This window comes from Lissotriton helveticus, chromosome 9, assembly GCF_964261635.1.
Source record: "Lissotriton helveticus chromosome 9, aLisHel1.1, whole genome shotgun sequence".
NCBI classification, from domain to species: Eukaryota; Metazoa; Chordata; class Amphibia; order Caudata; family Salamandridae; genus Lissotriton; species Lissotriton helveticus.
The window spans coordinates 883,370,655-883,389,199 of NC_136070.1; the positions used below are offsets into that span (position 1 = coordinate 883,370,655).

The 18,545-nt window shown below is 45.7% G+C and overlaps 1 protein-coding gene across 1 annotated transcript in view; it reads right to left on the minus strand.

Annotated features, from left to right (window-relative positions):
• Nucleotides 1–18,545, minus strand: part of LOC144781952 (cytochrome P450 2A13-like) — an 820,837-nt gene that overhangs the window by 497,675 nt on the left and 304,617 nt on the right. Inside the window, exon 4 of the mRNA XM_078661043.1 lies at nt 13,717–13,877. Within this exon, the coding sequence (XP_078517169.1) occupies nt 13,717–13,877 (161 nt within the window). The remainder of the gene's footprint in view (nt 1–13,716; nt 13,878–18,545) is intronic.

Sequence of the window (18,545 nt, forward strand, 5' to 3'; positions counted from 1 at the left end):
CAGCGCCTGTTACGCATTCAGGCTGGTACACAACAACACAAGGCTGCTTAATCAGTTAAGCCCTTCAACGACTGATGTCTGGTATACTCACACCCTCAGTTTAACTCACCAGGGATGCTCACTCAAATCACCGGTTGTTGCTCAGTAACTGCAATGACTTTCCATGACTTCCAGGATCAGCCATATAATCAGTCGCTTAATTTAATCATTGCTTCTCCTCGCTGCACAAAACAGCTGGACTAACCTCTGTCACTTTTCTTTGTTGTGTACTTGTAGTGTCAATCATAAAGGCAGACACAGGAAGTCTGGAGGTCAAGTGGGTGTTTATTGTGGTTCAAATCTGAGGGGAATAACAGCGACCCCAGCCACAGCACTGGCCACAACAGGTGGCAGCTTCACTCTGTCCCCTGGCGCTCGCCTTGGAACGCTGGTCGCGGTGACATTCTAAGTGATGTCACCGCGAGCAGCTCCATTACATGCGGAGCTGCGGGGGGGGGAATAAGGGTGGGAGATACAACACATCCCCCTTCCCTGCGGAATGAAGAATAGGGTTAAACATCAGAACCAATGGTACAACAGAAAAATTACATCATCACATACTGTTCCAAATGTCTGGGTGGTCTGGTCATTCTCCGACTAGTCCTTTCACCCGGGTCAGGGACCGGCCACCGTTCTCTGGGAGAGGGACCCATGCTCCCCTCGGAATTGCCTTCACCCTCACTTTCTCTACAGGAGTCCTGCCCGGGGGGGTGATATCTCACTACTCTTCCTAGGTTCCAGATCTTTCCTTCCTGGGTCTTGACAGCATTCCTGAACAATTTTGTGATCTTGGTGGGCCTACTGTATCCTGACCAACTTGCCCTGCCAGTAGGTGTCCTGATCTTAATGTCGTCCCCTACTTTGAGCCCAGCCTCCTATGTAGAGTGGAGTCTGTTGAACCTTTCTTTCCTCTCAACCATGGCCTTTTCCTGTCTCACTAACCCCTTCGCTTCTTTGGAGTGATCCGACCATCCGTTGTGCCACCCCATCCAACCTGGCGATAGTTTGGTGTTGGATATTCTTGCTCGGAGCAACTCGAAAGGGGTGACTCCCGTCGTTTGGTGTGGGGTGAACCAGTACGCTTCTAACCGCCTCCATACTTCTTCCTTCCAATTCATGCCGCTGGTCTTGGCTAACTGAATGCTCTCCTTGAGGGTCTTGTTAAAGCGCTCAACCATGCCATTGGTCTCAGGGTGATACAAGGCACACCGCTTGTGTGTGATTCCCCTCTCTTCGAGGAAGTCTTCCATCTCTTTCGAACACAGTTGCACCCCATTGTCCGTGAGTAGACTGCTGGGTAATCCTTCCCTCATGAACAAACCTTGAAGGAACTCAATGACAACCTTTGTTGTGTTTTCATTCACCAACTTAACTTCCGGCCACCTGGAGTACAGATCCATGAGCACCAGAATGTACGGAGTGCGTACTTCTCCCGCCAATGGGCCAACAATGTCCAACGCCAACTCTTCCCAGGGTCCTGATGGTGGTGGCCTGCACACCATTGGGGGCGTCAGTTGTCTCAGTACTTTATCGCTGATGCTACACGGAATACAGTCTCTTACTTTCCTTTCGATGGCAAGGTCCATGCTCGGCCACCAATAGTCTTCTCTCAATCTTTGTTTGGTCTTGGTGATGCCCATGTGGCCATCGTGAGCCATCTCTACCAGATTTTCTCTCACAGTCACAAGAGGTACCATCCTCGTTCCCCTGAACAGACATTCGTTGACTACGGACAGCTCATCTTTGACAATCCAGAATGGCCGCAGCGCATCATCTCGTTTATCTTCATGTTTCCATCTGCCTTTTACTCTTTTGCACACCTCATCCAAGACTTCATCTTTCTTTAGTGCACCTTTCCATGTTTCTTCACCTATTGCTCTCTGGATAGCGCACACATTTTCCATTTGATGGTCTTCTATTTCATCATCCACATTTTCATGTGCTCTGTCCACCTCATCTTCTTTCACTAACCTCGACAAACAGTCTGCTGCAAAATTACGTGTTCCAGGGACGTACTCAACACAGAATGTGTATTCCTGGAGGCCAACAACCCAACGCCTAATCCTGCTGGAGATTGCGTCCAGGCCCTTCTTGCTGAAGACTTCGACCAATGGCTTGTGGTCAGTAAGAAGAATGAACTTTGTGCCCCACAAGAAATCCCTGAATTTGCCCAATGCCCAGAACACTGCCAAGGCTTCTTTTTCAATCACAGAGTAATTGCTCTCTGACTTCAGTAGGGATCTTGAGGCAAAGGCTATCGTTTCTTCTCCGTCTTTGCTTACTTGAGTGAGGACCGCCCCTAGCCCTTTTGCGCTTGCGTCGGTGGTGACTACTGTCGCACGATTGGGTATGTACGACTTTAGGCTGGGTGCTTCTGCAAGTGCATTCTTCACGTCCTCAAACTCTCTCTGACACTCCTGACTCCAGTTGAACACCGTGTCCTTTTTCAACAATAGCCTGATGGCATACGTCCTTCCTGCAAGGTTCCGTATAAATTTGCTGTAGAACTCTAGCATTCCCAGAAAGGACTTGATTTCATCCTTGCTCTTCGGGGGCACCAAATCTACAATGGTGTTCTGGAGCTCCGCTTTCGGACGGATTCCTTCAGCTGTCACCTTGTGTCCCAATAAATTCAGTTCCTTGCAGCGAAACACGCACAGACCTGACCCTCACCAAACTGCACAACTATTTCATCACATATAGTGTCTTTGGGACTGCAGATCTGACCTTCACTTACACGCACAACAATTTCATCGCATACTGTGTTTGTCCTGTCTTTGCTCTGTCTACTGAACCCCTGTCCACTTTTGCAGTACTTCCTGAAGTGACCTTTCTTTCCGCACTTGTTGCACGTGAACTTAAGGGCAGGGCACTCTTTGTCATTGGCCATGTGCCCTTGCCTACCACATCTACAACAGGTACCCCTGAATGACCATCCCACTTTGTTCTCTTTCTGTTCTTTACCTACTATTTTCTGCCCCTTGATCACAGACACAGCCTCGCTTTCAGCCACTACCTCGCTTACTTTGGGTTTGTCTTCGCTTCTTTTCTAGCCACTGTCCTGTTTGATTTCACTGACACACTGCAACATGTGTTCTACTTGTTTGGCCACTATTAAGACCTCCCTCAGGGGTGGGTCATCCTTCAGCCACAACTCCTCACGTACCCGCTCCATCCTACAAGCTAACACAAACTGGTCCCTGATCCTCTCCTCACTTGCGCCACCAAACTTGCATGTTGCAGCTAGTTTTCTTAGATCAGACACAAAATCCTCAATAGATTCCCCTTCCTTCTGTACTCTTTTTCCGAAATGGTACCTCTTCATTATGGTGCTAGTCTTAGGGAGATAGTGCAAGTCTAATTTCTTGAAGCTTACTTCCAGTTCATTAAGACCTCTTGCTTCCTGTGCCCCTAGTTCTGGGAGGTGATCTAAGACTTCTTCCCCCTCTGCTCCTATTTAATACGCCAATAATGCTACCTTCCTTTCTAGCCCAAGATTTGGGCCACACACAGTAGCATAATTCAGAAAAACTTTTTTCCACTTTTTCCATTGGATTGCTGGTTCCCCAGGGTTAGTTAAGAAAAAGGGTGGTGGTGTTACACTCTGCATGGGTTTATGGGAGATACCATATATATAATATATGTATATATTTATATTATATATTACCTACTGGCGGTCGCCAGTAGGTATATATAGTTAGGATTTTTTCTCTATGGGTTTTTTGAAAATTCTATGTCTAATAACTTTGGCGTTTGTGGACGGAATTGGCTGAAATTTTCAGGAAAATGGCACATTTTGTTTCTGAGCAGCCCTTGAAAATTTGGGGGGGGTTCGTCCAGTGGGGGCCGAGAAAAAAGGGGGGTCCCAAAACGTGTTTTTAACATTGAGTTTTCCATAGGGCGGTTGGCCTCACTTTTAGCCCGAACGGCTGAATGGATTTGCACGAAACTTGGCAAAATTGTAGGGACTGGTAGCCCGATGTGCCTTTTGTAGGTCTCAATATATGTGCTCCAGTGGATTTTGAGAAATTAACGTTTAAAAAAAGATATATATCTGTAAGCGCGGACCAGGCAGCGCACTGGTTCGCGGACTTTTCGCGCAACGGAGCTTTGTGAAGCGAAGCTGATTGGTTCTCCGGCGTCTGTCAACATTCCAAACAGTCCGTAGCGGCCGCCATCTTGTCTCTCGGTAGGATCGAGAGACAAGAGGAGGTCAAAACAAAGGGGGAAATAACTATAAGGGGGCATAGTAGATCCTCGCTGACCCCCTAGGTTTGATGTGGAGGTTTTAAAAGGGCCCCGCGGGGCAAAAAAAAATAATAATAATAATAATCGAACGGCTGAATGGATTTGCACGAAACTTGGCAAAATTGTAGGGACTGGTAGCCCGATGTGCCTTTGCTAGGTCTCAATATATGTGCTTCAGTGGATTTTGAGAAATTAACGTTCAAAAAAAGATATATATCTGTAACAGCGCACCGCTTCGCGTACTTTTCGCGTTACGGAGCTTTGCGAAGCGAAGCTGATTGGCTCTCCGGTGTCTGTAAACATTCCAAACAGTACGTAGCGGCCGCCATCTTGTCTCTCGGTAGGATCGAGAGACAAGAGGAGGCCAAAGCGAAGGGGCAAATGACCATAAGGGGGCATAGTAGATCCTCGCTGACCCCCTAGGTTTGATGTGGAGGTTTTAAAAGGGCCCCGCGGGGCAAAAAAAAAAAATAATAATAATAATCGAACGGCTGAATGGATTTGCACGAAACTTGGTAAAATATTAGGGACTGGTAGCCCGATGTGCCTTTGCTATGTCTCAATATATGTGCTTCAGTGCATTTTGAGAAATTAACGTTCAAAAACAAGATATATATCTGTAACAGCGCTCCGCTTCGCGGAGATAAAATTATATCTGTATTACCTAGGTGTTGCTAACACCAGTTAGCGACGGCTAGTAGGAGATAGCGACCATCTTGCGTCCCACTTTGCATGTGAGTGATATTTATCACTAATGACATGCAAAGTGGGCATGCCAAGATGTTAGCGACTGGAAACAGTCGCTAACATCGCTATCTCCTATTATCAACTTTTGGAAATATTCGAGATAAGCGCGAATATCTCCAAAAAGTAACAGCTGCCCTGAGCAGTTCTTAGCCATGTTATCCAATGGGAGGTGGATAACATGGCTAAGAGCATTAGCTCGGTAATGCATGAATATCGCGGAGTTTTCAGCGATATTAATGCATTGCGCTCGTTTTTTATCGTATTTGCGATAAACCTTGATAATAGCAAGGTTTATCTGCGATAATTTCTGACGGTAAAAAAATCTTTGCAATGCATCGTTAGGGATAAATATCGCTTAACTTTGGTAATATGCCCCAACGTCTGTTAACGTTCGATTCGAAGGAAATCAGGAATTGTTGAAAAACATTGTGTGCGCCATCTTGTCTTTTTTCAAATGCCACACTTTTGTCGTGCACGGCAGCCATTTTAGATGCCTTGACCAGACCCACTCTGTGCACGCTGTCGATCCTTAGCATGGCTCCCCACCCTCGCAAGCATCTCACCCAGGCAGTGGTCACCCCTGCTCTCTGTCTTATGCATGGGTAATAAACCTCCCCCCATCTGCGCTGCTCTTCCCTGAGAATCACACCCTGTGCCCGCCCGACACCTCCCTTTCGCCCTATTCACTACCGCACCCTCTGACACTCCTTTTCCTCTGTGTCCGATTGTCCAGGCCGGTCCTAGGCTATCAGCTAGCCCTGCAGATGTAGTTTATGGCCACAGCTGTAAAGAATCACCCCTCTTCAAAGGAGTTATAGTAGATCAAGGCCCACACTCGATGAGATCCGTCACAGCAGAAGCGTTGCTATTATCTGAAAACCATCCTGTATTGTGATTGGGGAGGGGACCGAGCGTGAAGCGGAAGATTCCAGGGATGACTCTTTGTACATCAAAGTTTTTACAATTATGTGTCACATTAAAAATATATAGCACTCCGACAAAGTAGTAAGATTATAAAACTTTAATAATTTATAAATATATACAAGAAAACAAAAATAGTAATAACATATAAACATTTTTAGAGAAAAACAACGAAGTAGCGGTCGGCTGTGCGAATAGTCCCAACGCAGCACAACGTCCAGATTTCCGGCGTGGGGCGTCGCGGGGGGTGGGTCATCAGTAGCAAACTGTTGTGCGAATAGTTCCAAGGCAGCAGAACGCGCCGAAATCTAGATGACACGAAAGTGATGTCTAGTAAGTTGCCACCCAGCAAATAACGGCGTGGGGCGTCGCGGGGGGTGGGTCATCAGTAGCAAACTGTTGTGCGAATAGTTCCAAGGCAGCAGAACGATGGCACCAAGGTGATGTCCAGTAAGTTGCCGCACTGGTTTTGGTATCCTACAATGCTGCTCCGAATAACGGCGTGGAGCGCCCCGGGGGAGGCGGCGTGAACGGGCCTCTCCAGGTGGAGTCTCATCTGTTTTAGTGGGGCGCCCCTTTACCGTTTCAGTTGCCATTCCGTCCGCTTTTGGTCCACTGTGTCAAAATCCGCCATTCAGCTGAGTTGCGCCCACTCTTGCGGTGCAGCGATAGGCGGCTGCCACAGGACTCTCAAAATGGCGGCAGGCTCTTTCCTTTTTGGGCGTGGTCCACTGAAATGGCCCTGGGACACCTTGGAAATCGGACGCTTGTCTGCTAGGTCTTGGACCCCATTCTCGAAAGCGTCCCCTCCGCCTTGAGAATTCATCAAAAGTTTTGGGGGCCCCGACTCCTGCAGGCTTCTGGTGGGGAGCGGCTGCCATGATTGCTCGCGGAATGACCACGACGGAGCTACGAGATGGTGGTGCTCTCATGGTGACGCCAGTTTAGTCTGAAACATCCAGAAACAAGGTGGGGCTTTCATCGTTTGGGGGAAAAAAAAAGTTTTCATCCAATGAAAAGTGTTGTTTTTAGGTCATATGATCAAGCCTTCCATCATTAGGAAACCAAAAGTAAAATGAACCAATGAAAAGTTTTATAAACAAGTCACATGACCTGTTATGCGGCATAGGGTATAAAATGCGGAGAAAATACGTTGGCACGTGAGGCGGCGTCAGTAGCGGACCGATGTGCGAATAGGCCGAAGGCAATACAACGCGCCAAGATCCGGATGGCACCGAGGTGGTGTCATAGTTGAGAGTTCTGAGCAGCGGTTTTAACACTGTCTGAAGCTTATTTGCAGCTGCTGCAGCTTCACTACGCGCCAAGATCCGGATGGCACCGAGGTGGTGTGTAGCAAGTTGCCGCACTGGTGTGGCCATCCTACAATGCTGAAAGTCGGCGTGGGGCGCCCCGTTGGCCTGTGAGTTTGCGTCAGTAGCGGACCGATGTGCGAATAGGCCGAAGGCAGCACAACGCGCCAAGATCCGGATGGCACCGAGGTGGTGTCTAGTAAGTTGTCGCACTTCTGTGGCCATCCTACAATGTTGAAAGTCGGCGTGGGGCGCCCCGTTGGCCTGTGAGATGGTGTCAGTAGCGGACTGATGTGTGAATGGGGCCAAAGGCAGCGCAACAATATTTTCTACTATATTTCCGGAGTAGAAGACACCACAAGGCGCTGAGATGCCAAGATCCGGATGGCACCGAGGTGGTGTGTAGCAAGTTGCCGCACTGGTGTGGCCATCCTACAATGCTGAAAGTCGGCGTGGGGCGCCCCGTTGGCCTGTGAGATGGCGTCAGTAGCGGACCGATGTGCGAATAGGCCGAAGGCAGCACAACAATATTTTCTGACTGACACCACAAGGCGCTGAGATGCCAAGATCCGGATGGCACCGAGGTGATGTCTAAGTTGCGGACTGATGTGCGAATGGGGCCAAAGGCAGCGTAACAATATTTTTTGTATGGAAGATACCACTAGGCGTTGAGATGCCAAGATTCGGATGGCACTGAGGTGATGTCTAGCAAGTTGGTGTGGTCATCCTACAATGCTGAAACTCGGCGTGGGTCGCCCCATTAGCCTGTGAGATGGCGTCAGTAGCGGACCGATGTGCGAATAGGCCGAAGGCAGCACAACGCGCCAAGATCCGGATGTCACCGTGGTGGTTTCATAGTTGAGAGGCACTTCATCTGCAGTGGGGCGCCGAGATCCGGATGGCACCGAGGTGATGTCTAGCAAGTTGCTGTACTGGTGTGGTTATTCTACAATGCTGAAAGTCGGCGTGGGGCGCCCCATTAGCCTGTGAGATGGCGTCAGTAGCGGACTGATGTGCGAATGGGGCCAAAGGCAGCGCAACAATATTTTCTGACGAGAAGACACCAAAAGGTGCTGACATTCCAAGATCCGGATGGCACCGAGGTGGTGTCTAAGTTGCGGACTGATGTGCGAATGGGGCCAAAGGCAGCGTAACAATATTTTTTGTATGGAAGATACCACTAGGCGTTGAGATGCCAAGATTCGGATGGCACTGAGGTGATGTCTAGCAAGTTGCTGTACTGGTGTGGTCATCCTACAATGCTGAAACTCGGCGTGGGTCGCCCCATTAGCCTGTGAGATGGCGTCAGTAGCGGACCGATGTGCGAATAGGCCGAAGGCAGCACAACGCGCCAAGATCCGGATGTCACCGTGGTGGTTTCATAGTTGAGAGGCACTTCATCTGCAGTGGGGCGCCGAGATCCGGATGGCACCGAGGTGATGTCTAGCAAGTTGCTGTACTGGTGTGGTCATCCTACAATGCTGAAACTCGGCGTGGGTCGCCCCATTAGCCTGTGAGATGGCGTCAGTAGCGGACCGATGTGCGAATAGGCCGAAGGCAGCACAACGCGCCAAGATCCGGATGTCACCGTGGTGGTTTCATAGTTGAGAGGCACTTCATCTGCAGTGGGGCGCCGAGATCCGGATGGCACCGAGGTGATGTCTAGCAAGTTGCTGTACTTGTGTGGTCATCCTACAATGCTGAAACTCGGCGTGGGTCGCCCCATTAGCCTGTGAGATGGCTGTTCTTTGGATTTGGGCCTGGTCCACCAAAATGGCCCTGGGACACCTTAGAACTCGGACGCTCGATTTTTTTTTCCTTTCCTGTACATGCAAAAAAAGGTAAATGCCCGGTACGTTACACGCTTCATCTGCCACGATGAACTCTCCAGAGGAACCGAAAAAAAATATAGTTGTGGTAACTATACCATGCATCGTCATATGGAGAGGTGGCACCAATTAATTATAGTGCTGCATAAAAGAGAGATTTGGAGGAGAACCCCTGACCTGCTAGTACATTCATCAAAGAAGTGGCACTGAGAGCTTCAGAGGCAAGGGAAACGGTCCCAAATATTTAGAAGAACTTTGGAAAGATTAAAATGACATGTTTAGATTGTGGCAAATTAATTTCATGTGGACAGATGAGTGTTACTCTAATAAATACAGCATATGAAGATCATCATAGTCGATGGTTGGTAGAGACATTTTGACTATATCCTGGACCTGCCCGTCCTCGCCCAAAATGGCGCCAGAATAAATGGGACTCGTAACTCCTTGTTGTGTACTGGTTGCAGAACCTTGAAATCACGAGATACGTATGCAGTTTTGAAGCACATGGCGGGCGGGGACGAGAATTGATTGAATATTTCGACATCCCTATTGATATTAAGTTCTGATGTGTTATTGATTACTGTACTGTTGAAAGTTCGAATTAACGTCACCCATGGTACTTGCCCGCAAATGTATATCTAGATAATTTTATTGTAACTGGCCCTGTCGTATTTTAATTATAAAATGTACGTCCACCGATTCCGTAACTGTTAGACACCTTAGTTCTTGCAACCTAATGGCCCGCCCGTTACGTTCCTCTACAGTGTAAATGTCTATTCATCATATACGATTACAGTTTGCTCTGTGGCAGGCCCACGTGGTTATAGGCTCGTATTTGTATAATGAAATTTTCTCAATAAAGGTTTTTAAAAGAAAACATGGTAGTAGTATATACATTGGTAAAGTTTTTAATAATAGTGACTGTTTTAGAATCATTAAAAGGCAAGTGAAATAAAGCAGACCAATTACATGAAGGGTAAAAGGTATAATACGAAGGAACGCAGTAAAGATAAATGGTCAAGGGCTGTTGTGTTTTCTATTCCTGCAACATAAAGTGATCGATAAGAATCTCATATTCAGGCGTATCGGCGACTAAGACAGCAGGTCGACCCTCTTTTGCTCAACGGCTCCGTCATGGGACGAAGAAACGCTCTTTTTCTCGAAAAAAGAATATATTTTACTTGCAGGACAGTTGTAAAATTTCCGGGAAAGTACATTAGCCTGGAACATTATAACATATATTTAAGAAAAAATTATGTTCGGAAGTAATGAAAAGCGTAATTTTTAGGTCATATGACCAAGCCTTTCATCATTACAATAAGAAAAGTAAAATGAACCAATGAAAAGTTTTATTAACAAGTCACATGACTTGTTATGCTTACGTTACGCGCTGCGCGCCCCGGATGACTTCCGGATGCGCTAACGCGGCGCGTCATATGACGCATTACGCGACAACGCAGGTACAGAATATAGTCAAAATGTCTCCACCAACCAGCGGTCGGAACACAACCCCTTTCAGCAGGCTAAATAGTTCTGTTAAATGACAACAGAAGGGACAGGCAACAAGAACCATCAGTCAAAGAGGGGAGAGCTAGTTCTTCTCTACCGGGTTACATTGGGGCGCTACCGGAACTGATCGAATTGGTAGTCTACAGTGTTTCTGGATGTTTCAGACTAAAGCTGGGGTTAGCATGAGAGCAGCACCATTTCGTAGCTCCGTCGTGGTCATTCTGCAACCAATCATGGCAGCCGTTCTTTATCGTTATTTTGGGCGGGGTGGGTGGCGGAGCCGAGTTGTTTTGCAGCCATCATTGTGTGGAGTTCAGTTCATCTCACTAGTTTTGTATTTGTCATGAGGGGTTGTTCCTAATGTTTCTATTTTAGCGAGGTCAAAAAGAGATCCCATTAGTGGCCTACTGATTTTGCTCGATTCCTTTTCTTTTTTTTTTACACGATTTTTCGTTATCTGCAAAGACTGAACAGAGTATTGCGACTCTGTGTTTGTTTGTAAATAGAGAATGAACCAAAGAGAACTAATTCTAAAACAGTAAATACTTGGATAACAATCAATCAAATGGAGAGAGAAGCAGGCACGACGGATTACAATGGGGGCAAAGACCTGCGTTAACTACCTTTCACTATCTGCAAAGAGAGAGTACTCCTAATAGAAATGAGGGGGGGGGGCACCATTCAAAGCAGATCAGTGTGCATAAACACGAAAATGTTTTCACTTACCACGTACTTGACATTCGACAGCTTATGATATTTGCTATTAAAAAACCATTGAAATTCACTGAAAAAACCATAGGTTATAGACCATATATAGTTAGGAATTAGCATTTACAAAACCTTGAAAATTCACTGAAAAAACCATAGGTTATAGACCATATATAGTTAGGAATTAGCATTTAAAAAACCTTATTTTACTCACACAAAACCATTGAAATTCCATATATAGTTAGTTGCACTAACTATATATCGCGCACCTGCAATCCACTGCTGATCATGTCACATATTACATCATTCATGACATGGTCAGTGACATCACTGATGACATCACTGATGACATCTCAAATGACATCACTGATGACATCACTGATGACAACATCCAGTGACTGTATGTTTCTGTAAAGTTAAAATATATCTTACATATTGAAGAATGAGTGGATGTATAAGTGTCTGGATGAAGGATTTAGTAGGTGCGTGACTGACTGTATGAGTGAGTGATTAAATGTGTCTCACTGAATGCATGGGTTAGTGACTAAACTGTCTTAATTTGTGCATCATTATGTCTGTTGTTCTGTAAACTGCTGCATGTGTTGATCATTAGCTATACGAGAGGCTATATGTGTTATTAATTGCTTGCCCAAGTATTTCTATGGGAGATTGAGTTTGTGTGGGGGTGGCTGGAAGGTGTGTGACTCTATGCATAGATGTGTGAACAGTTTATTCACTAGGTGTATGAGTTCAAGAGTGCATGTGGAAACAGCTACATGGGCAGTTGACTGTGTGCATGAGTGTATTGATGAGTGAATGGATATCTCAATGCTACATGTCATAGTAAGTACATATGTAAAACACAGTACATGTGAGAGTTGGCATATATAAATAACTGTGCATGAGAGCCACCGAATGAGTGAGTGGTTGTATCGATCATTGTGAACTTGTATCAGGGATTGTATAAGAGAGTAAATATGTGTTAGTATATGTTTCAATAAGTAAGGTGTGTTTAACTGTATAGTTGAAGAAATGGAGATGAGATTGTTTCTTTGCATGACTGACTGGGTGTGTGAGTAACTCCATGGATGAGTGGAAGTGTGTGAGTGTCTGTATACACTGAGTGTATCTAAGGTTATATTAGAGTCTAAAGAGGTTTATCGTATTAGCACAAGAATGATGTCAAATGAGATGTCATCAGTGATGTCATCAGTGATGTCATTTGAGATGTCATCAGTGATGTCATCAGTGATGTCACTGACCATGTCATGAATGATGTAATATGTGACATGATCAGCAGTGGATTGCAGGTGCGCGATATATAGTTAGTGCAACTAACTATATATGGAATTTCAATGGTTTTGTGTGAGTAAAATAAGGTTTTTTAAATGCTAATTCCTAACTATATATGGTCTATAACCTATGGTTTTTTCAGTGAATTTTCAAGGTTTTGTAAATGCTAATTCCTAACTATATATGGTCTATAACCTATGGTTTTTTCAGTGAATATATATATATATATATTCGGTACTCCGCAGTTTCGCCCCGCTCCAGGATAGCTAGCCAAGGCACACCAGAAAAACTCACGGACACGGACCACAGAAGCCTTTTCTTCAATTTATTTCAGTGCGGGTATGTCAAAGACGTTTCGGCTCCACGAGCCTTGTTTACCTGATATAATAATATAATAAAAAAAATATAAACATACCACAGTACTCTTCCGAGCAATCGGCAATTTAGACACTTGGTAGTCTAGGGGATGTAGTAACGTAAGACACGGTCTAATGTCACAGTTCCTTTGTAACAGCACACCTAATACCCACCCACCACCAGGCGTCATAGGTCAGATGACCCTGGCTAATAAAAGGGGATGAGCGCACGTGCTCAGGGCCCATTACCCGACCCACAATCTGGTGTCCGTGTCTGATTATCCACATTAGCATTATGAGGGCCTAGCGCCCCTCACCCAAACCCTACAGGGGACACACAATCAGCATAAAATCCGAATCAGGTTCTTCCTATCCAGCCTGCCCTCTGGAAAACAGATCCCATGCTTGTCGCCACTTTTAAGAGGTGCAGACAGCGTTGTTGGATAGAAGAACTTCATTAACATAATAAGGGCAACCCTTGAACAGGTCCTCTCGGAAGCAACTGTCTCCACAACTGTGCTCTGTGTCCCAGCTTCCAGAACCTCTGGAAACTGTTAACCATGCCTAGAATGTTTGTGCAGTTGCTAGGATTCAACGGTACTCCCAATGATTTTACAGACAACTTCAGACTTATACTCTATCAAAATATCTATTAACGTTCCTCACCTGTTACTGTTATGCTTGCTATATTTTTTGTCAGTGGCCTTTTTGGTGTTAAATCACTTTATGTAATGTAACAAAACAAAATACATTTACCTGTCCCCAAAAGGAGCTCATGATGTGGAAGCCTTCTCTCATGTTATTGAGAATTTTGTTGAATACCTTATCCTCATAGTTTAATCGCTCCCCTACAGTGATGTGGAGGATGACATTACTAGCTGCATGGATGAGGAGAAGGGATGGATCGATAGAAGTTCCTGATAAAAAAAGAAACAAAGGTTATTATTTGTGCAAGAAAAGAACCTTTGATATTACATTAGGACTAGACGTCTGAGACACTATACTGGAAAAATCCCAAAATAAGTGGAAAGTCATGAGATTATGGTATATGTAGTTGTTTGACAGTATTTGCATTTCAGATTATAGGGGGACTTTGGGATTTATTTAGAGTTTAGCAGACAGGGTAAACTGCACAAACATAGTAGACTACCCTGTCTGGCAAAGCAATGGTCTGCCTACTTCAATTCAATTTAATTCAAGTCGTACAGACTGTTATGTTTCTGGAAGTGATGCTCCTGCTGGTTCTAGGGGCAAACACCTTACACTGATGGTCCCACTAGAGAGGGACCATCACAGCAAGTACCTCATACAATCCACCCTTTTCAGAGCGGATAGTTCAATTAATTGTTTTCTACATAGAACAAAAATAATTTACCCCTATGGGTGATCGCATTTTTTGTTTTACAAAAATACACTTTGGGTGTTTGTGTTTCATAAAATACAAAGGTTTGCTGACCAGCCGCATAAAACAAGGCAGCCAATCAGCAAACTTTCATAGCCTTTAGTCAAGCCAGCAATGTGGCAGATCTTCAGAAGGCACACAGGTCTCTTCCAGAAAGGCAAAGATCTCCGAGTAGTGCAGGCTGTTTGTCATCAGTGCAGCAGAGTAAAGGCCTCATCCCTATATGATTACTCACGTACACCCCTGCCCTGATTGCCTCTGCTGGAACGATAGTTGCATCCTTGTTATTGATATTTGCTCATGGGTAAACATGTGCTAATACCCAGGCCTGTGTCACAGATTGCAGTACTTTTAGACCCTCATGGTGGTAAATGGTTACTGCCTTTACTAACAGTTCAGCAGCTGCAACATATCATGTATTTATAATGAAGGCAATAGCTTGAGTAGGCCTTTTTACTAGGGGTGGGCAGAATGTTTAATTCCGCCCATGGAATTGATGTGACTTGGTGGCTCCACGTTACTCTTGTAATGTTGAGTTCCGGCCAAATGCCACCAATTGGCACATAGCAAACTTTTTTCCATTGTGGGCCCAGAAATGCGAGCAAGATTTGGTGTCTGCTTGCACAATATTCTAAAGCAGGCTATCCTGGCCAGAGGGATGCTCCTCCAGTAGATTTGCTGCCACTCGAGTACATTTCCTACTCGAGTGGCAGCAAAATTAACTCAAATGGCTGCAAGCTCTTCCACACTGCATGGTGCAGTTCATGCTGATTTGTCAATGCTGCTCACTCTTCTGGAGCTAAATTGCAGTGCAAGCAGCACAACTTGCATCTTTTCTGCTTTTTGGCACAACTCACTGGAATCTCACAGAGTATTGAGGTAACTCTATTGAATTCTGTGGAGTGAAACTCTGTGAGTTTCCCATCCCAACTTTTAATCAATTAAAGGGATTTATTGAACGCACTAGTGAGTGTCCCAGCACTGGATAGAAAGCTAATCAAATCCACTGAATATGTTATTAATAAGCTAGCCCAGAGAGCCATGTCTTAAGAAGTTGCTTGAAAATCAGTATGCCTTTTGAGGTACAAAGATGCTGAGAAAGAGCATTCCAGTCCCTGGCAGCCAGGTAAGAGTAGGAGCTACCACACCACTTCTTCCTCTTCCTATTAAATTGTGGAATCACCACCATCAATGAGCTAGATGAATGGAGTGCTCTAGATGGTTGGTATGCAGTGATTCTGTCAGATACCTGGGAAAATTATGAGGAAGTGGAGGAGGCCTCACAGACAGATTTATGGATTGTCACAATCCTGAGAACATGGTCGGCCACACACTGGAGGAATGGAGTGCCAGGCTCTCCTGTGCACTTCAAAAGACTAGTTGATACTGGTCAGTGGAGACTGGGGCTGATAGGTGAAATACTACAGAGACAGGGTTTCATAAGCGCAGAAGGCCTGTAGTCTTGTTATCTTTTTGGTAGGCATATATTATTGAGGCTGACATTCAGGTGTGATCGCCAAGGCACTCCCATGGCCTGTGTTGTGGAGCTATTAAGGTGGGAGTCACTCCAGCTGTGACAGACTGCTTCCTAAATAGATAACATAACAGAGGAGTGGGCATTTCAAAAGACAGCAACACCCACCACACACATTTAAAAAAGAAAGACACTAAATTACATCTGTCTGGAAATTAATTATAAAATGGGGAACTTGAGTCTCCCAAATTGTCAACCCGTCACTTGTGCTGTAAATTAACCATGAGAAGCTCAACAAGACTTCTGGTTATTGCTCCCAGTATGGAGGAGTGAGGTCTGCTAGTCTCCTTGATGGGAGAGGGGATATCACCGAGTAGAATCAATACTCCTTCCCTGAGTCTGGAGCACCATCATCTGCCTGCATGAAAACCTGTGAGGAGTAGGGTAGTGTCTAGGAGCAAAGCCCAGTGGGGGATCCTGTTGAGTAGACCGCTGAAGTGAAGTGTGAGGTTCACGCTCCTGTAAATAACTGCCACACCAATGGGGATGCCCACCCATATGCTGCCCAGGTTGGCAAACTTGTATGCCAGAGGAGTCTACCATGAAGAGCAAGAGACATCATGCTGGTGTATGACTGCAGAGGGAGAGGGAAGTCACCCAGGTGCAACATGCAAATGTGAAGAGCCGCATGATCTGACCCATGCACCCAGAGTACCAACTCAAGCATCAGCAACCAAGTAACTGCCTATGATCTTCTGCTGGGATGAGAAGAATGACAGAAATGAGACTTCACCTGCACTTGCTTCAGCTTACCTCAGCACTGACATGCTGATGCTCCCTGGGTCTTCCATATTGCAATACCAGTGAGAGTGGGTGAGATAGATGACTTGGCCGCTGAGCCCAATCGGAGCTACCATTACTTCCAAACGCTAAGTTATCTAGTGGAAACAGCATAGGAACAGTACGCTCCAGTCAGAATGCAAACCCCTCTTATCTAGCCAGAGACCAAAGTAAAAGCAGACATGGGATGCGAGTAGCACCCAGGGTTCCCTCACAGCGCGCCTCTTGCTAACAAAAGAAAGCTGAAATTTCAGGGAGTATTCAGTCCTTAACAGCAAGGTAACTCTGATACAGACTCCAAAAGATTTCAGGCGTCTCTGAGGAGGAAGCTACTCACTATATAGTTCAGTTTGCGTGTTGCAGTACAACATATCGGTAGACCATTCTGCTCAGTGGGGGGGGGGGGGCCTTCGGCCTCAGCGCATAGCAACTCCAGCTTAGCTATCAGCAGTCCCATATCCACCAATTGGCGTATTTCTTTCCGCACATGTTTAAAATAGCCAAGCAGGGCTAGCAAGGGGTCGGGCGACAAAAGTTCTCCTGTGGTATCATTCAACTTTCGGAATACTAGTACCCAGTACTTAGCAATATCGGGACACAGCCAGGCTAAATGTATGAATCCTGCTTGTTCCGCATCACATCTCTCACATCTCGCTGTGACCCGGAGACCATATCTATACAATCGAGTAGGGGTATAGTGCACCCTATTAAGACATTTAAAATGAATGAGTCGGTGTTGTCCATTTAGAGAGACGTGCTGTGTGACTTTGTAGCAACAGGGCCATTTGTTGATGTCGAGTATGACCTCCAAATCAGTCTGCCACGCCAATCTAGCCTTAATAAAAAAGTTAAGATAATCTTGCGCCATGAGATAAATCCTGGATACTCCCGCACGTAACATCAAGGAAAAGGGGGCAACTTCTGGAGGTTCCATCATATCCTCCCTGAGCATATCACAGAGTGCATGTCTAACTCTGTAGAAATGGGACATCATGAGTGAAGTAATATCTTGCTTCTCTAAGACTATGTCTTCCCATCTTCGTCTCATTCCACCTTTGAATAGGTCACCTATTTTGAAAATGCCCAAAAACGCTAGGGCAAGAAAAGCTTCCGGCTCATTGGAGAGTAGAGAGTTGAGGCGGCTAGTCTTTTAATTAAATGTTGTCATGCGTGGGAGGTGGCATTTATGGAGTCCACAAGACCCACACGCCGGGATTGTGTCCGGTACAGACAAGCAGCTAGGGGGGAGGGCACAGCTGTGACCTTTTCTATATGCAAGTGCGGGGAGGGGATTGTTGGTGCAGCCAGTAAAACATGTGGGAACATTGCACTACTCGGTAATAGAATTCCAAATCTGGTGCACCAAGTCCACCCATCAAGATCTCCCATGTGACCCGGGCCTGCTTACCAGCCCAAGCCAATCGTACCAGTAAAAATCTGATGCATTTAAAAAAAGTGAGTTAGAAGGACCACAGGTATGTTTAAAAACAGAAACAGAAATTGGAGCAGCACTACCATCTTCATTAAAGAGATACGGCCTAGGAGCGACAATGGCAGCCGCACCCATCTGTTAACATCATCTTCCAGTTTGGCATTTTGTCCTGCCATAGTTCTCTCTGAATACTATCTCCAAATTAGTATGTACTTGGATGCCTAGATAACGCACAGAGTCAGAGACAAGTTCAAAGGAAAATCCAGTTCTATCGATTCGATGGCTGTGGCGAGGGTGAAAATAGTGGCTTTAACCCAGTTGATTTTAAGAGCCGAGAATGCACCATACCGTACTACTTCTCTTAACACTGGGGATAGGTTAACCTCTGGGTCTCTGATGTACAGGAGAGTATCATCAGCATAAGTGGAGATTAATAA